A 21,359-nucleotide genomic window follows, 5' to 3' on the forward strand; every position below is an offset into this window, starting at 1 on the left:
AACCAAACTCCACTGAGGGAGGAAGACGAAGACGGGCTGTCGCTCCCCAGGAAAGAGTTATTGTCTCGGAAACCCACAGGGGCAGTTCTGCCCTGTCCCATGGGGTCGCTAGGAGTCGGGATCAACTTGGTGGCAGGGAGTTTTTTTGCTTTTCTAGGTGGCAGGCCTGAGGGACCCTCGGCTATGGGGCCCGAGTTCCGGTCAGGAGACATTCAGTCCATTATTCCACAAATCTACCCAAAGCACACTTTTCCAGGACGGTGTCCCTACAGCTATCATCTCCCAATTAAGTTTTGATTTTCTTTTTGCTGTAGTTTTAATTTTCCCACTTAAACTGCAATCTTCTAAACTAAACACCAGTCGACCAACTTGTCAGAGGAAACTGGCCTCCCAACAATTGGTGGGCCAGAAGGCACAAATGTACAGCAATAATATATATACATACAAGCTATAGGACAGTCCTAGAGGATTAGAAAGATAAGCGAGAGTCGGACATATTTCATAGCAGCATGGTCTCCGCGCCATCGCTCCTCTTGATGGACCACGTGGAAGCGGCGGGAGAGAGAACGTTTACTATCTTGGGACATTCCTAGGTGGCCTTCAGACACGCATGTTCATGCATCACAGGTGACGGTGGGTGTTGTCTACAGCAAGGCTCTGAGCTCACAGGGGAAGAAATCAAATACCTGCATTGGGGGCAGGGGACAGGGCAGCGAGAGAGGAGGCTGCTTCTGCAGGGAGCTAGGATCAGCCATGTGCGCACTTGAAGGCAGCATGGCGGTTAAGGCGAGAACCTGAGGGAGGGAGTTAAAGCAGGATCGTATCCTTGGACTTTCCCTCTAACTTACCAAAGCGGAGGCTTCCCTACCGTGGAGTAGCAGCTTTGCAGAGTCCCTCTGCTGTAAGTCGGGGAATGTAGTCCTCAGCATGTTTCCTTCAGGGTTAGTTTCCCACACCAACTGTAGGGTCAATATATTCTAGACCCCAAATGCAAGTTGTTTTTGATACTTGACTTGTAAGGGAGAGATTTTTTTTCCCCACCTCTTGACCCTTGAATGTAAGCAGGTGACAAATTGAAGAACTTCCTGAGAGTTGGTTACAACAATCATCTCAAACATCTGATGATCTTTGTTTAGGTATTTCCCCTCATTCTCTCTCGTGAGCATTATGCCTGCATGACCTTCACAGTGAACATGGGTTCTTAAGGGAAGATTTTCATGAGGTTAGAGATTCATGTTCAAAACATAGCCAGTGATTGGAAAATGCTCTCCATGGGTCCAGAGCTTCACTAAGGGGATCGGGGGAAATCTGTCCATTCTGCGAAGGAGCTGCACGTGAGAAGGTTAAGAGGCAATGCAACCCAGTGTTAAGGACAAGAAAAACAAGGCTCATTCATCCAGACCCTGCCCTCACCCTCCCACCCCAAACCTCCCATCTGCCCCAGGGCACCTCCAGCTGGCCCGATGCTCACTTTCAGTATGTGCGGAAGCAATCTTTTTCCTGGCGTGAGATTTTCAGCTCTTACGAGAACTCTGATTTCCAAGTACCGCGTGTTGCTGACACACCGTAAGGCGATCCCACCGAGTCACACCCCTGACCTACCGTCTCCCTGCCTTCCACTGGCAGAGGCGCCTGGGCATCTCCTTAGCGCAGGGGACGGCCCACTGTGGCCTGGCCCGCGAGCTGTTGGTGACTCTTTCAGCACATGTGGCTCTGAAGTAAAATTGAAAATGAAAATAAAACGATCATAGTTTCATTTGTAAAATGTAAAAGGTTTTTATTCAGATAATGGTGATTTGTGTTTGTAAAACTACATTGATGGCTCTTGAATAATGTTTAAATCTCAAACCTGTGGATTGCAACTCCTTTGGGGGGGGCAAACGACCCTTTCACAGGGGTCGCCTGATTCACAACAGTAACAGAGTCCTGCTGAGCAGACGGTCGGGTGGTTCCCAAGGGGCTCTGGCGCAGGCTGCCACCCAAGAGCCACATGAGGGCCACACAGCAAGGGGCGAGTCTGCGGGGAACTGGGAGGGTGTCTTGGCAGAACCAGCCAAAAGCAGGGACGTGGGCCTACAACCAACAACCATATCCGCTTGGAGGACCACCCCGAGTTCAAGACAGCACAAAACTCAGTGCACCCCACAACTGCAGACACTAGCCGTTCCTAGAATCCTGACCCACCCACCAAGACCAGCAGCGGGTGCGGTCCCGGACTCTGTGGTCAGCAAGCACGGAACAACTGGAAACATGGGGGAGGGGGGGTTGTCTTTATGTGGGGCTAGCAGACATTTGCTGAACTGACCATTGTGAACCATCAACTGACTCAGTCTTAATTCCATTCACCAACCAATCCTTGGAATTTGTTGTACATATCGTTTCCTGCCAACATGGAAACACACTGCCAGACTTTAGCTTCACGTGACCATGCACCCTTTGGTTTCTGGAAGCCCAGGGGGTGGTTTCTGGTGTGGATCCAGAATCTTCTACCACATCCTTAACTACTCCCTTCCCTCTCAGAGCTGCAGCCCTGAATCTTGGCAAGGAGACACTGCTGGAGTTCCAGGGCCACGGGGCTGCGGCCAGCAGCAACCCGGGCAAAGTAGGGAGGAGCACCAGCATGCTCCCTTGCTCCACCCACCTCAGAGCAGTTTCATTTGGGTGAAGTAGCCACACGCTCTTTGCTACTAATCTCTCCACCTCCTTCTCCAAAGTAGTTACCCATATGAACCAGTGTCTTGGCAGATACATATCATATTGTGTGCTCACCTCCATGATACAAGATCGCTGAAGATAAATAGATGCATAAGCAAATGAGAAAGCTGATGGTTCCCAGCTATCAAAAGATATAGCGTCTGGGGTCTTAAAGGCTGGAAGGTAAACAAGCGGCCATCTAGCTCAGAGGCAACAAAGCCCACATGGAAGAAATACACCAGCTGGTGCGATCACAAGGTGTCAAGGGATCAGGTATCAGGCATCATCAGAACAAAAAAAATCTTACCATAGCGAATGAGGGGGGGCGGGAGTGCAGGGTGGAGACCCAAAGCCCATTTGTAGGCAACTGGAGATCCCTTTGCAGAAGGGTCTAGGGGAGGAGACAAGCCAGACAGGGTGCAATGTAGAAACGATGAAACATACAACTTTCCTCTAGTTCCTAAATGCTTCTTCCACCCTCCATTATCATGATCCGAATTCTACCTTGCAAGTCTGGCTAGGCCAGAAGATGTACACTGCTACAGAGAGGAACTGGAAACAGAGAATCCAGGACAGATGATCCCTTCATGACCAGTGGTGTTAGGGGCGATACAGGGATGGTAGAGGGAGAGTGGGTTGGAAAGAGGGTACCGATTAAAAGGATCTACATATGACCTCCTCCCTGGGGGACAGACAACAGAAAAGTGGGTGAAGGGAGATGTCAGGGCAAGATATGACAAAATAATAATTTATATATTATCAAGGGCTCATGAGGGAGGGGAGCAGGGAGGGAGGGGAAAAAAAGGACCTGATGCCGGGGGCTTAAGTGGAGAGCAAATGTTTTGAGGATGAGGGCAATGAATGTACAAATGTGTGTTACACAATTGATGTATGTATGGATTGTGATGAATTATATGAGCCCCTAATAAAACAATTTTTAAAAAAAGATGACTGGGCAGGGGGTAAGAGAGGGGTATTTTCACTGATCCTCTCCGCACCTGGTGGGCTCATGCCACCGACCTTGTAGTTGGCAGCGAAGACTCTAACCACTGCAGCCCGGAGCGCCTCAAGATCACCTCGCACGAAACAAAGGCAAGTACATGCATCGAAGGTAAATGAGGAAGAGCAGGTCTGCCGCCAACCTCGTGAAACTTGGGAGGGGAGAGCAGTTTGTCATTACTTCTGGCCATTTATCTCAGGAGCACCCACAGCCTGGTGGGGGGTCGGGGGTAGATTATGCACGGTCAGCAGTTCGAACCCACTGGTGACTCGAGTGGAAACTGAGGCTTTCTGCTCCCACGAAGAATGTGGCCTTGGGGCCCCAGGGGCCATTCTACTGCTGCTGGAGTTGTATTGGGCGGCAGTGGGCTTTAACCCACACCAGGTTGCCACTTCTCCTAGGAAATACTTTTTCTGAGCCCTGATTCCTAGCCTAACCTGCCACCTTCCAATCTTGACTTTCACACTTAGGAAGAGCCTGACTGGGTGGATGACACACGTATTGCAGTCCCTGGAATAGAATGTGCCTTCTTGTCCGATAAACTAGCGGCCAGCTTGGCAGTGTGTATGAGGGCTGAGCCCGGGACAAGGCAGAGGACCTCTGAAGGCCTCCCAGCCCTACGACTGACGGAGCGACTCCAAATCCGTATGTAAAATGAGAACGCAGCTTCCCCAAGTCCTATTTGAACATAAATCAAGGAAAATTTGCATATAAAAATATCTTTTATTTTATATACAACTGTCTGTAAAAATAGTAATAATCTCTGTAATTGAGTAAATGACTATTTCACAGATGCTAAGACTGATTATGAAACACCATTATGTTAAGCACTTTAATGGGGGAAAAAATTGTCCATTAAACTTGATCACAATGTCACAAGACCACTGATTGCTAAGGCCCTGTGTCAGAGATATAAACAATGAAAAAAGAAACAAGTCAGAATCCATGAAAGGTAGTACTGAAAAGTGTATTCTTGACATAAGCATTCCCACAAGTCCTTCAACAGTGTGTCCGTGAAAGCGCGGGTGTTCCTGCTGCTCTCCAAGCTGCTCAGCGCCTTTGTTTCTCGTCTCGCTGGACAGAGAAGGAGGAACACTTGTACGAAGTCCCAGCGGACATCCTGCACAAACGCTGAATTCCCCAACACGCTGAAACTGTGACACGCCCCGTGAAACGGACAGACTCTGAGGGCACGATGCTGACTGAGATCAGTAGAAACAAAGGACTGGGATGGCACGAGACAACTGTTGTGCCCCCAAAATCAAGGTTTTTATACCAAAAGAAACAGACTTTGGTGGTTATAGGGGTGGGAGGGAGAGGATGGCAAAGGGAAGCCATAGGCCAGAGGGTAGACAGGTGTTACCCTGGTGAAGGGAAGAGAATGTTCTGGAAGAGGGAGAAGGGGAAAGGGGGGGGGCTAGGATGAGCCATTGGGAAGCTTGATAGATTGTACAAAACGATAAATGTGAAACCGGTGATCTGATAGGTAAACCCCCACCTGATTCACAATTCACAGAACACAAAGCACAAGCTTCTGACTCTGCATTTTGGAAATCACTTCGTTTCCATTTGTAGGTAGGGTTGCTGAGCTCCAGGTCAAAGGGGACCAGCAAGGCCTGGGAACGCAGTGACCTCATGCGGAGGCAGAAGGCAGAGTCAAGGCTAGGTCTCTTGGGCCGGGTCTGAGTTCCTTCCATCGGAACCAGAACCGTGTGAGTGGTTACCCCATGGTTTGGGCCAAACCTACACAGAAGAGGAGCCTTCACAGCAGAGTGGGCTGGGCTGCAAACTGCAAGGTCAGCCATTGAAAACCACCAGTGACAAGTCTTGCTACGCCCATAAAGAGAACAGTCTCGGGGAACCAGAGGGGCAGTTCTGCCCTGTCCTACGGGTCACTGAGTCAGAATTGACTCGATGGCCATGAATTTAGGGCACAGCAATTAATAAAAATACCACCACCACCACCACCACCCACTGTCAAAGTTCCTTTTGCATAAAATTATCATCCACAACTCTCACGGCAGAATCTTGATGGCCAGTAATCCACTCAATTAATCAATTCCATACCCGGACTATTCTGTTCTATTAGAACCATACCCAAGTTCGCAGAAGCAAATGCCTCTGTGCTCTGACCCGTGACCAAGTGGGCCACCTGCCCAGCACTAGCCTCAGGAGAAGATCCTGCTGCAAGAGGTCACCTAGGCTTCCGGGAAACCTGGAAATGACAACACTTGAAAATGGTTCAGCATTTACTGTCCTCCGGCCTAGCCATCTGGAGGCCCGCAGCGCATGCTCAGCACTGACTGGTCGCGTTAGAACCGAGATGGCTCACGGACGCCCGGAAGTAATCCACGTCTCCCCTCCGCCCTAGTCCTTTTTTTCCTGGTTTCTGGCAAGATGCTTCACAGGGCAGTTGCCCCTACCCACGGGCGGGGACTCCAACAGTGACGGCCGGGGGAGTGACATGCTGGGGGCCTCCGCGGTGGGCCCCATCAGCACGCTTCTAGAGGTCTCTATTACGGAATTCCTCATGGTGTCATTCATGTCGATCACTTCAAAGTCCATCTCATTCCACCTGTCGGCGTCCTCCTCGTCATTCTCTTCCTCGTAGTCACGGAGTCTAGAGCTGGAGAGCAAAGCTTTCTGGTCCTCGCTCTTCCTGCTCTCTCGTTGCCCACGCCGCAGAGGCAAGGTGGCTAGCTTATACAGCACCGGGAACAGGACAGCAGTGGCTATGGCCGAGCCCAAAGACGTATACAGCACGACAGGTAAGTTAGGGTACTTCCCCTGCAGGATCCCAATCACCGCGGGGATGGCCATCTCTCCCAGGGCTGCCCCGACCACAAAAAACGCCGCAGACTTCCCATCGATGGCCGTGTACTGCTCGATCCAGGACACGCCGCTGGGAAAGGTGGTGGCCATGGAGGCCCCGTACACGGACGTTGCCACCCAGAGACACAAGGGGTTCCTGTCGAAAAGCACCAGCACCAAAGACGATGCCAGGCTGCCAATGTTGCTCAGCACAATCAGGGTGGCAGGCTGCAAGCACGCCGCGAAAAAGATGGCCAGGCCCCGGCAGGCGGCGAAGGTCCCCCAGAAGATGGAGTTGAGGCCGGCCGCCTCGCCCTCGCTCATGCCGACGTGGGTGGTGGCGAAGGAGAACACGTAGGAGCCGTAGGTCACCTCAGCGCCCACATAGAAGAAGAAGAACACAAAGAGGAGACACAGCAGGGCCTTGTGGTGCTCCGCTCGCCGGGACCTCTGGGCAGACGCCTGCGCCTTCTCGCGCCTTGAACTTTTCTTGAAAAACAGACCAAACAGCAAATTGGAAATGACAAAAATGTAAGTCCCGATGAGCGCATACGCCCACAGTAAGTTTAAATTGTCTGGGACTCCAAAGATCGGTGCCGAGCCGGCTTCCGGGGATCCGCCGACGGCGAGGTGGCTGCTATTCAAGTCGGCCGCCGTGTGGTTTTCGGCAGATGCGGTGGAACCGAGTGCCAGCTTGGCCAGCAGCGGGGCCAGAAATGCCCCCAGGGCGAAACTGAAGTGTAAGGCCTGCATGTGCGGGGCTCCCTGGTCACCCCAGAGCGACAAGATGAGGATATTGCCACCTGCCAGTGAAAGACAGGAAAACGGTTTCAAGTTAATACTCGCAAGCAATTCTCGTCCGTTACGCTCAGGAAGCAGTTTCAGTTGGCTTGACCTGGCGCAGAGATTACAGCACTCTACTCCAGCTCTCGATCTAGAGCAGTGGCTCTCAGCCTTCCTAGTGCTTTAACACAGTTCCTCAGGTTGCGCTGACCACCCCCCAAACACAAAGTTATTTTCGTTGCTTCTTCATAACTGTCATTTGCTACTGTCATGAATCAAGCGACCCCTGGGAAAGGGTCGTTCGACCCCCAGAGGGGTTGCGACCCACAGGTTGAGAACCGCTGCTGTAGAGTCTAACAGTCTCGCTGACCCACAGGGACAGTCCCGTGCCCTGCAGAGGCCTGTGAGTCAGAATGCACTTGGTGGCAGGGAGTGCTGAGGGACTCAGTATGTCCCACAACAACACTCAGTGAAATCTTAGCTCCTGTGCCTATAGATTTGACCCCGGTTCCTTTTGTTACAGAAACGAGCCACCCCAGGGAGGGTGTACTCTAAACCCTAGTCACCTCTGGGCTATCAAAGAGCAGGGCAGGTAGAGGGGGTGGCGTGGGGGATTGTGGGGGCTGAGCCTAGAAAGCTAAAGGACCTGTGTGGTCCCACCACAAAGGGGCACACAGGGCCTCGAAGGCCACCAGAAATGAGCCGAGAGCACCAGAAGTCACCAGCAGGGCTGGAAACTGGACTTAGACACCTGCCCCCACACTGGGAGTGCACACAGGTCTGTCCTTTGGAGGCGGCCATGTGCCGCCTTCCTGTGGGAGCAGCACTGGGGAGCTGCGCTGCAGCGGCTGCCCCAAGTTCGCCCCACTCACGGCGAGCTCTCCATCACACTGTCCACGGCTGGCTGACTGGGAGGTTGGCGGCAAGCCCTTTCTACGAAGGCGCCTCGGGGTGGGCAGAAACCTTTCCGTTAGCAGCCCGGCGAGGTGACCGTTCGCACCCGCCAGGGACTGCGCTAACTGGGACAGGGAGGACAAACCACAGACCGACACGTGGGCAGGCTGTCCTGCAGGAGCAGGGATGCTTGTGAGGAGGCCAGAAAGGAAGGCGGCGTGAAGGTGCATGGCATGGGTTTCGGGCCTGGAAGTCGGCGCCCTTGCCATCAGTGGTGGCAGCCAAACTGGTCTAACTTATTCAGTTATTCAACCATCAATGCCTCCCTGCTACAGTGAAACGTTCTAGCCTGCTGTGTGTGGGGGGGGGGGAGGGGCAGGGGGCAGACGCTGCATTTGCACTGCACTGTAACTACCTTTCCCTGTCTGGACACCATACATCCAGTCTCTCATACAGAAAGCTGTTTTGCACACACTCTGGGGTCGGCCACTCAAACACAGGCTGGGAGAGGCCCCAGGGCATTCTGATGCTCAACTGCTCACTGTCTCACATGAAAGTGCCTGGTGACCAAGTTTCAAATAACAATCGGTCCCCGAGCACCCCATGGAGCACTGTTCTCCTCCTCCAGGTATGGGCGGGTCATCAGGCATCTGCAGCAGCTCTGTGGTCACTGGTTGAGGAGGAAGGCTCTGGCTGGGTGAATCTGCCAAACTCAGAAGGTCAGTGTCATCTCAGGGCTTCATGTCCTCTGCTGTATTTCCACTTCTAACAGAAGGACTCCACGACCAGAGATGCCGCTGGAAGGCTCACTCACCTGTATCCAGGACACCAATTGAAGCCCCAAAGGCAGACATCATGACAATCAGGAGAACTGCTCTCTTACAAAAAGGAACAAGATACAGGCCGACTGTGGTCACCAATAATGACACCCCTGGAAGGAAAGGGCAAAGTCAGCTCAGAGTCCAGTATTCATGCAGACAACCATGGGTCGAGTCAACGCAAACGCTCCAAAAAATGCAGAATCTGGTCACACTAACACGAGCTAATAACGAGTAGATAAGAGGTTCCATTCTAGAAATGGTTGCTTGTTTAAAAGCTTTTCTGATCTTTAAGACTATAAAATATGTTATTCTAATATGAAAACCGTTTAGCACTGATGACAATCAAGTTATAAACTATAACAAGCAGCTTTATCACAAAAGATCAAAATTTATAGTTGCACATTTCTTTTTAATGTATTTAAACCACTGATTTGTATTACACACAACATATAAGTCAATAAAATGGTTTAAAAAGTACTAATAATTTTAAGATCAAATGTTTTGAATTTCAGAACCTAAGGAGGTTTGTAGATATGCAGTTAAAATAAAATGCAATTGTCGTGGTTTGTAACAGAAATTGATTTTGATGAGTTTGGAGAGTAAGTATGGAAATATATACTTCTTATCCACTTTGGAATTAAGAGGAATTAGTTATTTACTCTTCAACAATAATAAATGATATTCCCAATTCCTAAAGGTTTATTATCACATGAATCCAAATTTCTTTTAAACATGTCGATTCAGTCTATGAGTATGTTAAAATCTTTGACAGCGAGTTCAAGAAGAAGGTAGAGAAGTCTGGGCTCATTGGTGATCTGGGGCGGCAGGAACAAACACTTAGCCGCATTGTTCCGTTGTCCAGCCCTGCTCCCGCATGCCCGCCCTGGGTTCAGCACCAGGAGGCTCGAGGAGCTCTGTCTGAACTATGGGGGTGGGGTGGGGATGGGGGGTAGCCTGTGCCAAACCCTGACAAGGCAGGCCCTTGGATAACCAGTGTGTGAGCCAGAGAGTGCACCAAACCCAGTAAAGGTCAGGACTTCCAAGGATCACTGACACACTGTGTTGGACCGGGTTGACTAGAGTCACTCACGTGTGTAAGAGAGAGCTTTATATCAAAGAGCAATTAAATATTGAGTAAATATCCCAGCCCAGTCCAGATCAAGTCCATAAGTTTGATATTCGCCCATCTGTCCGATACTAGTTCATAAATGCCTCTTCAGACTCATGCAATGATGCAGAATGCAGGAAGATCACAGGCCGGTGGGTGCACAGTCTTGTGGATCCAATGGTGGTGGGTGCATCTCCAGGGCTCTGGCTCCATCAGTATGGCTCCAAGTGGCTTGTCACCAGTAAGGTGAAGCAAACAGAGTGTGTGGCCCACCTCCAGGAAGAAAGAGAGGGGGGGTCCCAGAATCCTCATGAGAAGCCCATGCCCACAAGGAGGCATCATCAGGCCACTCCACGGGAGAGGACGTGGCTGTCCGCTCCTGTGGAGATGTCGTCAGGGAAAGCCTGTGGGGCAGTGCTACTCTGTCCTACAGGGCTGGAATCGACTCAGTGGCAGAGTTTGGTTTTGTTTATATAAACCGGGGGCTCACACTTTGTCAGCATGCGAGTCACTTATAAAATGATCGAGTCAAAATGATCTACCAGCTACAACAATGCAACACATACATTTATTTATTACATTATTCATAAATGCATCGAGAATTCTTTAGCTGTACAATGTATGTTTATGTGCTTTGCATAACCACGAGCCCATGTTGCACAAGACAACACAATGAACTATGTACATTTATGTCGTTACCTGAGTTGACTCTGATGACTTGCACTGAATGGAATGAGCCAGGGATGCATAGTCCGGACAGTAGCTGCTGACAGGCAACCTCAAGCACACTTCCAAATGAGCATTAGTCATGGTGGAACGGTACTTGGACTGAATGATCTCTATGTGGGAGAAGGCTCACTCACATCAATAAGTAGAGCCAAATAACGCAGTCAAGGAGGTAGCACATTTTCTCGTGTTTGGGTACTTTCCCTCTGCGAGTTAGTTCCAGAACTGTTCATGGGCTCTGGACTTCAGCTGAATGTCGGCTTGTAGTGTTGAAATCTCCCATTCCGTATGAAAGTGATACGTTTTTGTCTTCATATTGGTCCAGCTCCCCTACTCATTTTAATACCCTTTCTTACGTTTAAGAGAAAAAAAACAAGGTCTAAAAATTGGCGCTATCTTAGCTTGTAGGTTTTGTTGCACTTAGCGCAATTGTTGTGCATGCGTTTGACACCTAAGATTGCATCTGATTGGCTGCGCTGTGTATCAATTAAGTGACGGGATTGATGATAGCCTTACGCCTATTTTTTTAATGCCATGCGATCTACCCGTACTGCATTTGCAATCAACTAGTAGATGGCAATCGGCGTATTGAGCACCTTGCTATAAACGGTCACTAATTCTGCCAGCTCGGCTTTCTCGTGCTGTTGTCCGGTGCCTGCCATCGATACGGCTCTGGCTCACAGAGACCCTGTGTACAATAGAATAAAACACTGTCCAGTCCTACAGCAGCAGCCTCACGTGGGTTGTTGTGCTCAAGTCCATTGTTGCAGCCAGTCAGTCAAACCCTCTTGTTAAGACTCTTCTTTTCTGCACCCCCTCCGCCTTACCAAGCATGCCGTCCTACTCCAGTTTGCTCTCTCCTGATAATCACGCGTCCAGAGCCCAGAAGATGAAGTCTCACAGTCCTCAATGCTAAGGGGCATTCCGGCCACACTTTTCAATGCAGGATGGATCTGCTTGTCCATAGGACTTTCAATCTTCTCGCCAGCACAATTCAGACGCATCGATTCATCTTCACGCTTCCTTATGCCATGTCCAACTTTCCTGTGCATTTTCCACATGCATCGCTAAGGACAAATTGAAGTCACAAAGAAGCGAAAACCAATGTTTACTTACCCAAAAGTAAAAAGTGGTTCATGCAGTCAAACAGAATGCCACCAACCACAGAGCCACTCAGGTAGCCAAACGCCCGGCCCACGAAGATCAGGGAGAGACTGCTGATGTTGCTGTTCACGTTGGCCGCCAGGTCAGGAAATGTGGGTCCCAGGATGGCGATGCTCATTCCCTAGGATTTCAAAAGACAAACGCCCTGACACACAAGCACTCAAACAGTCTCGGTGACAGCTTTTCCACCACTATGTTGAAGGGGGTGAAGGATTATGCCCAGTGCTTCAGCCAGACGAGTTCTCACTGCGACTTAGTTGACAGGCTCCTGCCTCCAAGATGGCAGATACCACTGCTCCCCCGATCGTGACCATTCTCAATCTTCAAAGAATTACAGTAATTTTAGGGCTTTTTGCTGCAGTGGGTTCCTTTTCAGTCAACAACTTAGAAGACTATTCAGTATTGGCAGTTAATCTGACATTAAACTATTTTCGAAATTTAAAAAAATTGTTGAAATCATTTTGTAGACTTTGAAATATACCACCTGCGAAAATATCTCAAAGATTGCATGATGCAATTATCCAAGGGCTATTCCCATTTTTTAATTTAAATTGGACAGCAATGCTTATAGATGGCCCCAGGGACCTTTCTCTGAGCGATACGGATGAAGCAGTGAGGAGGAAAACACTCCAATCGTTTTTTTTCAATCAGCAATAATCGCACCTTGGATAAACCTCATTGGCTATGACATTGCCACTGTGCAAAGCTCACTTTAATCTTTTTAGAGCTAAATTTTTCCTCAAAAAAAACTCCATAAACTCAGGCAATCAAGAGTATAGTTTGGAAAAGTCTCAGAAAATGTCCCAAATATGTGGATGGGATGACTCTAAAGATTACAATTTACCCCAGGCAATGTCTGTTAGGGAGACCTAAGAGTTCACAGTGAGTTTTCAGAGAAAAATTGGAAGCTTTAAAGACATTTTCAATCTGTCTACATGTTTTGAGAAACTGATTCTAATTGTATTGTTTTGCTCTAAACAGAAGTATGTGTCCCCTGCACCATACTGGGGCAGCCCAGGATGAAAGACTGGTGTGGGCAGAGGCAACAAGCCAAGGCCAGGTTCAAGGAGGGCAGGTGGGCACCCGCTCTCATTGAATTAGTTCATCTATGCAAAACACTTACTGATACCAGTCCTGGCCCCACAAGGAAGACTCACCAAGGGTACGCAATATTTTTTCCCTTTCATATAAAAATATTCTGACTCAGAGAATCAATTGTGACTCAGTCTCAGAAAACGATGCTAAGCAACCAGAAGTGACTCACAACTCATACTTCCACAAGATAGGAAGTGACTCTCAACTCATACTTCCACAAGACAAGAGTGCTTGCTCTCACCCTTAGTGTTTAATCTTATATTAGCAGTCTTAGTCCGTGCAGTAAGAAAAAGAAATAAAATGTATTCAGATTGGAAAAGAAGAAAAACTATCTCCAGTCATGGATGGTAATGATCCTATAGATAGAAAATCACAAAGTCCCACAAGAAAACTTCTAGAGCTGAGAGAGGAACTTGGCAAAGTTGCAGGGTACCCAGGCAACAATCAGCTGCTTCCATACCACAGCGCTTAGAAATCCCCGAGGGAAATGAGGGAAACAATGCTATTTACAGCAGCATCTAAGAGACTACATTGTGGAGGAATGAATCAAAGCAGGGATGTGCAAACTTACGCAGGGAAAACAAAATAATGCTGACAGGGTGGAAAGAAGACTTTAATGCTAGATGTCCCATGTTCATGGGTTAGAAGACTTACCGTATATGCTCGTGTATAACCGAGTTCTTCAGCACATTTTTAATGCAGTTTTGTGGTAAAATTAGGTGCCTCGGCTGATATTCAGGTCAGCTTATACTCGAGCATGTACGGTATTATCATTAAGATGTCAATACTACTCCAAACGATCTATGGTTTCAAGGCAACCTCCATCAAAAGCCCAAGTGCCTCCTTTGCAAAAATAATCACTCCTCAACTTTACATGGAATGGCAAGAGACTCCCAAATAGCTTTTAAAAAAAAGGCTGTAAGAGAACACCGTTGGAAGACCCACACTTCCTGATTTTAAAATATACAGCTACAGTCATCAAAACAGACCTGCGCTGTCATCATGGCGTCCACTCTGACTCATGGAGGAAGGCCCTACGAGCGGCCAGGGGGTCGGGATGCCTGTGTTAGCAGCCCAGTGCTTATCCCACAGTGCCACCAGGGCTCCTGAATAAACAAGTCACAAAGGGTGACTGTCTTATGATGTCGCGTAGACAGAAGAAAAGAGAAAACATGTGCAGAGAACAGCTTTTATGAGTGGTTGCCAGAAGCTTCAAGGAGGGGCTGGGCGGGAAAGAGTTTGACAGTGATGGAAAAAGAGTATTAAGAGTAGGGTTGCCCAGCTGATTATTGCCATGGCTGTCAATAAGTTGCACACCTGTGAAGTCAGGCATTCACAACAACAAAACAGAGCAGCATGAACAGCTGCTGAGGCTGCGGCTGGCTAACCAGACACCTCATTGGAGTGGCTCCGTTTGGAGGTTTAGGGTCATGGTCTCATGGACATCCAGTTAACTGGCCAAAAAGCATGTTTAGTAAGTCTGTTCTACCTCTCAGGTCACTGACTATTGCCCAAGGCCTGAAAAAGTCGCAAGCTGCTCTACAAGGCCGAGGCGGTCTCTGGTCAACTGGAACAATAAAGGAAGAGAGGGTCAGGAAGAAGAGGCGGCTATGGAATGTGTCAGAGTGGTTATGTAATGGGCTACAAACACGAAGGTCAGCAGTTCGAAACCACCACCCAGTCCTTGGGAGAAAGACAGAGCTTTCAACTCTTCTAAAGAGTTGGTCTCAGAAACCCCCGGGGGCAGTTTTAGGCTGTCCTGAAAGGATCGCTAAGGGCCGCGTCTGTGGCAGTGACTATGGAGTGCGTGGTCACTGCTTCATGAACTGCCGCCTTTGCCATGAAACCAGAATTGCATGGCTACTGTCACGGAACACTTTGATAAAAGGTCCCACGGAACAGAGGGGGAACAGGGCAATAACCCACCCACAGGGAGGGTACTGTTTAGGTCTCCACAGGAAAGGGAGACAAAAACGAGACTTCAACCTCGCACACCAAGCCTGGAGGGCAACAGACCGGCATGAAGCAGGGAATAAGCAGAGAGGTCTGTGGGCTGCCCCAATCCCAGCTATGTCCACCCCCTCCCCAGAAGACTGCCCTGCAGAGGACAGCACTGAAGATACCACCCCGGGAGAGTGACCACACAGGGAGCAAACTTGGAGAGGGAGAAGGAGAGCGAGAGCGAGAGCGAGAGAGAGCGAGAGAGCGAGAGAGCGAGAGAGCGAGAGAGCGAGAGAGCGAGAGAGCGAGAGAGCGAGAGAGCGAGAGAGCGAGAGAGAGAGAGAGAGAGAGAGAGAGAGAGAGAGAGAGAGAACTGCATCCTGGCCCACCAAGCCCGGGGGATCACACCCCTGCTTGGGGGAACCACGGCACAGAGAGGATCTCCCATGAGACACCACGTCCCCTCACTGACCCACAGCACCACAGGGTTCAGCACTGGAGACACAGAGTGGGAATTGCGCCCAGTCTGAACTTACCCACCGGGTGGGCATAAGATGAAGGGAGTGCAACAGAGCAGCAAGGGGAGCAAGCAGCAAAGTCCCCAGGAATCCTGCCAATAAACTTCAGATTAGGAGGGCGGGGCTTGGCATCTCATCAACTTGATCGGAAATCATACGTAAGGGTGAGTAGCCAGGTCTGGAACTACTTATAGACCCTTCTTTTTTTCATGTCTATCCAGATAGGCAAGATAAGCAATCCCAAGGAAAAAACTAGACCAACAGTTCTGGGGAGACAGGGGAGAGAGGGAGGGGGAGAAAGGGAAGGGGTGCCAATAAACCCAGGAACAAGGAAACAACAAGAGATATAAATTTACTGAGAGCTGAATGAAGGTCAAACAAGATAGTGGGATAGGAGGAAAGTAAATGGAAATAGAGGAAATAACTAGGAAGCAAAAGACATTTTAGAGGTATAAATATAAGTATGCATAAGTAAATGTTTTAATATATAATGATACGGATATAGGCCTATGTACCCATATTTATAGGTTAAGTATTAAGGAAGCAGACGGACTTTGGGCCTCTACTCAAGTCCTCCCTCAATGCAAGAACACTTTATTCTAAGAACCTGGCAGTCTGTGACAATCACCTTCCCAACACAATCACTGAATGCAAAATGGGTGCATAAGCAACTGTGGTGAAGAAAGTTGATGGTGCCTAGCTATTAAAAGATATAGCATCTCGGGTCTTAAAGGCTTGAAAGTTAAACAAGCGGCCATCTAGCTCAGAAGCAACAAAGCCCACGTGGAAGAAGCACACCAGCCTGTGTGATCACAAGGTGTCAACAGGATCAGGTATCAGGCATCAAAAGACCCAAAACAATTATGTTGATGTAAACAAGGGGCGTCAGAGTGGGGACCCAAAGCCCATCTGTAGACAATTGGACATCCCCTCACAGAAGGGTCACAAGGAAGAGACGAGTCAGCCAAAATGCAGTATAGCATTGACAAAACACAACATTCCTCCAATTCTTCCTGCCCCTACTACAATGACCCCAGTTCTACCTTACAAACCTGGCTAGATCAGAGCATGTACCCAGGTACAGATAAGAGTTCTTGGCACACGGAATCCAGGACAGATAAACCCTCCAGGTACAGTAATGGGAGCAGTGTTATCATGAGAGTAGGGAGAAGGTGGAGGGAGATGGGGGAGAAAGGGAACTAATTGCAAGGATGGACGAATAGCGCTGCCCGCCTCCCCAGGGGACAAACAACAGAAACGTGGGTGAAGGGAGACAGCGGATGGTGTAAGATATAAAAATAGTAATAATTTATAATTTATAGTTTATCAGGGTTCTATGAGGGTGGAAGAGGCAGGGGAGGGAAGGAAAAAAGAGGAGTTGATAACAAGGGCTCAAGCAAAAAGAAAATGTTTTGAAAATGATGATGGCAACATATGTACAAACGTATTTGATACAATTGATGTATGAATTGTTATAAGAGCTGTAAGGGCCCCCATAAGATGATTTACATATTAAAGAAATAGGTTCCACAGAAGAATCCTGATCACAAGGGGGGAAAATACAGAATTTCAACTTCTCACAAACTCAGCAGTTTCTTGAGCCATGAAGGGTGGATGAACCCCTGAACCAATTGCCCTGGGATAATCTTTAAACTTTAAACCCCAAATAAACCAAACAATAGCTGACTTAACTAGTAAAATCAGGTCTGCCTTGAATAGGAAGCTTTACCTGAGACCAAAATGTGCCCTGCTTCTGTTGCCAGGTTAGATTAGGCTGTTAACTCTAAGGTCCAAGGTTCAAACCCACCAGCAGCTCCGAGAAAGACAAAGGGATGTGTTCCTAGAAGGATTTCCCCAGTCATATGTCCGAAAGCTTATTTGGCCTACTGCCTTTTTTAGAAAACTTCTGTATTTTAGCCCAAAATCCAGGATAAAGTATAGGAATCCCTTGTGTTCCAGCTCAAGGCTTAGCCCACAGTGCCACCAGGGCTCCTGAATAAACTAATCACAAAAGTGGATTAGGTGACATTTTATGATGTCACATATACGGAAGATAAGAGAAAGCACCCAATTGATTAGGTGACATTTTATGACATCACTGATACAGAAGATAAGAGAAAGAAACTAATGGTTACCAGGAGCATCAAGGGCCTGGTTGGGGTGGGGGGGGGGGTGTTTCACGGTGACATAGGGTCACTATGAATCAACTCCATGGCCGTGGGATCCAGGCTCACACTGACAGCAGTAACTGGAAGAAATACATCAGAACTTTAGGAGGGAGCAACTTTATTGCATTATAGGTGTAGAAAGTTGAATTTGGGTGTTTTTGCTGTATATTCTCAACCATCACACACACACACAACACACACACACTTTATTATAGGTGTAGAAAGTTGAATTTGGGTGTTTTTTCTGTATATTCTCAAACCCTCCCCATCCCCCTCCCCCACAAAAGGGTACTCACTCTCTCAACTCCTCAGGATCTCAGTTATCAAATCAATGCGCTAAAAAAGGGGTTTCCAAAGGAGTGAATCACCGTGCAGACGAGGAGCTTGGCAAGAGCCTTGCAGCTCGCTCCCAAACTTTTGCAACGTGAAGGTTTGTTTTAAACACGAGACGGGCGTAGTAAGAGGCATGTTGTTCCTGGAGCTAACACTTAAGAAGCTATGAGACTCGAAAAGTCACCTTCTTCCTTGGGCTTACTTCCCTGTCTGCAAAATTAAGGACCTGGCTGAATTCGCTAGGACCGGGGTTGTTGTGAGATGCCCGTGGAGTCGATTCTGATTTACACCCACCCAGTCATCGCCCTGGGGACCCCTCGGAGCGACCCTGTAGGGCGGAGTCAACTACTCCATAGGGTTTCCTTCGGAAGGAGCTCGCCAGGACTGTTCTCCGAAATTGCTGGTGAATGGGTTCAAAATCCGAGAACTTAAGCATCGCGCCACCAGACAGAAGGAAACCCCAGGAAGCAACTTTAATAAATTTGGGGATGGGGTGAGCGCCACCACTTCCCTGTCGCCAGACCCAGGAGCTTAAGCAGGGTTTTGCTGGTGCCGGTTAACGTCTCGGGAGGCTCAAGTTCGTACGTGACCGCCACCCTCCAAGATTAGGATTGTGTCCATTTTACAGATGGCAAGAGTGAGGCTTGGGCAGATGAAACGTGCCCAAGGCCACACGCTTGCAAACGAAGGTTGCGAGATTCGAACTCGAAAAGCCGAGTCGCCTGCGGGATGCTGACTCGCGCCCCCTCCCCGTCGAGGGTTCCGGCCCCAGTCTCACCAGCCCCAGGAAGGCGGCACACAGGACCACGGTGGTGAACCAGCGCAGGACGTTCCCGGTCCTGCCGCTCCGCAGGGAGACTGCCACCGCCTCCGGCTCGTTCGCCGCCGGGGCCTCGGCCTGGAGGAGCCGCTGCCCAGCGGCCGGGGCCTCGGCCCCGCGGGCTTCCAGTTCCAACTCCAGCGTGGCGGCTCCCGCGGAGCGACCGCGCTCCCTCCAGGGCTTTCCAGCGGAGCCGGGAGCCGGGAGCCGGGAGCTGTGAGCCGGGAGCCCCGCCGCAGCCCCGCCCCTGCGGCCCCGGCGCCCCGCCCGGCACCTCCTCCCGGGGGCGGACCCTCGTCGGGGCCAGAAGGTCGGGCAGTCGGACGAGCCCGGGACGGCCGGCCGCGGACGCGCGCTCGCCTCCCAGCACGGCGCATGCGCCGATCACATGGCGGAAACGGCCTCGTCCGCCAACCGGAGGGCGCTTCAAACCGGAAGTTGATGCGGTTGCCCAGGCGACCGGACGTCGCTCCGGGCTGCACATCACCGCTGATCCCACAGAGAGCCATGGGCTGGCCCTTGGCCGCGGGCTGCGCCGGAGCTGCCCTTTGCGTCCTGGCCGCCAGGAAGTGAGACGTGACCAACCCAGGAGCTCGCTCCGCTTCGAGAGTCTCCGGAGGGCAGAGGGAGCCCGCCCGCCTGCGAGCACAACTTCTTAAAATCCTTTTATTGGCGGTTCGTAAATTCTGGACACAATCCATACATCCATCGAATCAGGCATGTTTGTACAAATGTTGCCTTCATTCTTTTCTAGACATTTACTTACTTTTTTTTTTAGATCATTTTATTGAGGACTGGTAGAACTCTCATCACAATCCATACATAACATCCATTGTATCAAGTACATTTGTACATTCGTTGCTCTCATCATTCTCAAAACATTTGCTCTCCACTTAAGCCCCTGGCCTCAGCTCCTCATTTTCCCCTTCCCTCATGAACTCTTAATTTATAAACTATTATTTTGTCAGGTCTTACACTATCCGACATCTCCCTACCCACTTTTCTGTTGTCCGCCCCCCAGGGAGGAGATTACATGTAGGTCTTGTAATCGGTACCCCCTTTCCACCCCACCCTCCCTCCATTTAAGGATTGTGTTGTTCGCCTTTCACTCGGTAAACCTTGGCTGAGTTTAGCTGAGCTCTCGTGTGTATTGTCTCAACCAGTCCTCACAGCTGCACTCTAAAATGACACTCTTCCCCAGTTAACACTTGCCCAAGGTCAGTCAGTGCATCAGCCGGTATACACAAACTGTAACAGTAGCCCAGCAATGAAATCCTGATCCAGGGCTGCAATTTCAAGCTCACTCGTCCTCACACTATCCCACTCCAGCATCTGAACGATAGTGTTGGTGAAGAATATTTAAAGTACCATGGACGGCCAGAAGAACAGACCTGTTCTGGAAGAAATACAACCAGAATTCTTAGAGGCAATTCTTAGAGAGTTCATCTCATGTATTTTGGACATGTTATCAGGAGAGACTAGTCCCTGGAGAAGGAGGACATTGTGCTTGGTAAAGTGGAGAGGCAGCAAAAAAAAAAAAAAAGGAAGGCGCTGGACAAGATGGACAGACAGTGGCTGCATCAATGGGCTCCAACACAGGAACAATTGTGAGGCTGGGGCAGGATGGGGCAGTGTTTCATTCTCTCACGCATAGGATACTATGGGTCAGAACTGACTTGATGGCACTTAGCAGAAACAACAGTGACATCAGGAGTGGAGGAAGGGCTTGTTAACACCCTGTGATAAGCAGATGACACAACCTTGCTTGTTGAAAGTGAGAAGGACTTGAAATATTTGCTGATGAAGATCAATGGTTGCAACTTTCAGTACGGATTGCAACTCAATATAAAGAAAATGAAAATCCTCACAACTGGACCAATAAGTAACATCATGATAAATAGAGAAAATAGTGATGTTGTCAAGGATTTTATCTTACTTGATCACAAGCAGTGCTCATGGAAGCAGCAGTCAAGAGATCAAACGACATACTACATTGGGTAAATCCACACAAGACCTCTTCAAGTATTAAAAAGCAAGGATGTTACTTTGAGGGCTAATGTACACCTGACCCAAGCCATGGTATTGTCAGTCTCTTCCAATGCATGTGAAAGTTGGACATTAACTAAGGAAGACCAAAGAAGAATTGGTGCATTTGAACTGTGGTGCTGGAGACGAATATTGAAAGTACTTTGGACTGCCAAAAGAACACACACATTTGTCTCGGAAGAGGGACAGCCAGAATGCTCCTTACAGGGAGGGAAGGATGATGAGGCTTTGGCTTACATACCTTGAACATAATTGTATCAGGAGAGACCGGTCCCTGGAGAAGGACATCGTGCTCGGTGAAGGAGAGGGGGAGCAAAAGAGAGGCAGACCCTTAGCAAGATGGACTGACGCAGTGGCTGCAACAGTGGGCTCAAACATAAGAGCAATCGTGCGGCCGGCTGAGGACCGGGCAGCGTTTTGTTCTGTTGCACACAGGG

At 49.3% G+C, this 21,359-nt stretch overlaps 1 protein-coding gene and 1 pseudogene across 1 annotated transcript; both read right to left on the reverse strand.

Annotated features, from left to right (window-relative positions):
• Positions 1-1,796: 1,796 nt before the first annotated feature.
• Positions 1,797-19,577, reverse strand: SLC60A2 (solute carrier family 60 member 2). The gene is made up of 5 exons (XM_075553741.1): positions 19,309-19,577; positions 18,835-19,231; positions 11,954-12,122; positions 8,997-9,113; positions 1,797-7,308 (listed from the first exon to the last, which is right to left on the reverse strand). The coding sequence occupies exons 1-5, from the start codon at positions 19,575-19,577 to the stop codon at positions 6,062-6,064; spliced, it is 2,199 nt and encodes a 732-aa protein (XP_075409856.1). The 3' UTR covers positions 1,797-6,061.
• LOC142453911 (U4 spliceosomal RNA) lies at positions 12,637-12,709 on the reverse strand (annotated as a pseudogene).
• Positions 19,578-21,359: the final 1,782 nt, after the last annotated feature.

This window comes from Tenrec ecaudatus, chromosome 7 (genome assembly GCF_050624435.1).
Source record: "Tenrec ecaudatus isolate mTenEca1 chromosome 7, mTenEca1.hap1, whole genome shotgun sequence".
Classification (NCBI taxonomy): Eukaryota; Metazoa; Chordata; class Mammalia; order Afrosoricida; family Tenrecidae; genus Tenrec; species Tenrec ecaudatus.

What these genes read in the sequence shown, in the direction of transcription:
- SLC60A2 (XM_075553741.1), bottom strand. Translation starts at nt 19,577, where the DNA reads ATGGATTGTGTCCAGAATTTACGAACCGCCAATAAAAGGATTTTAAGA. An exon ending in GGCAACCGCATCAACTTCCG is followed by an intron (nt 19,232 to 19,308) that starts GTTTGAAGCGCC and finishes CTGGGAGGCGAG; the next exon opens with CGCGCGTCCGCGGCCGGCCG. An exon ending in AATTGGTGTCCTGGATACAG is followed by an intron (nt 7,309 to 8,996) that starts GTGAGTGAGCCT and finishes TTTCACTGGCAG; the next exon opens with GTGGCAATATCCTCATCTTG.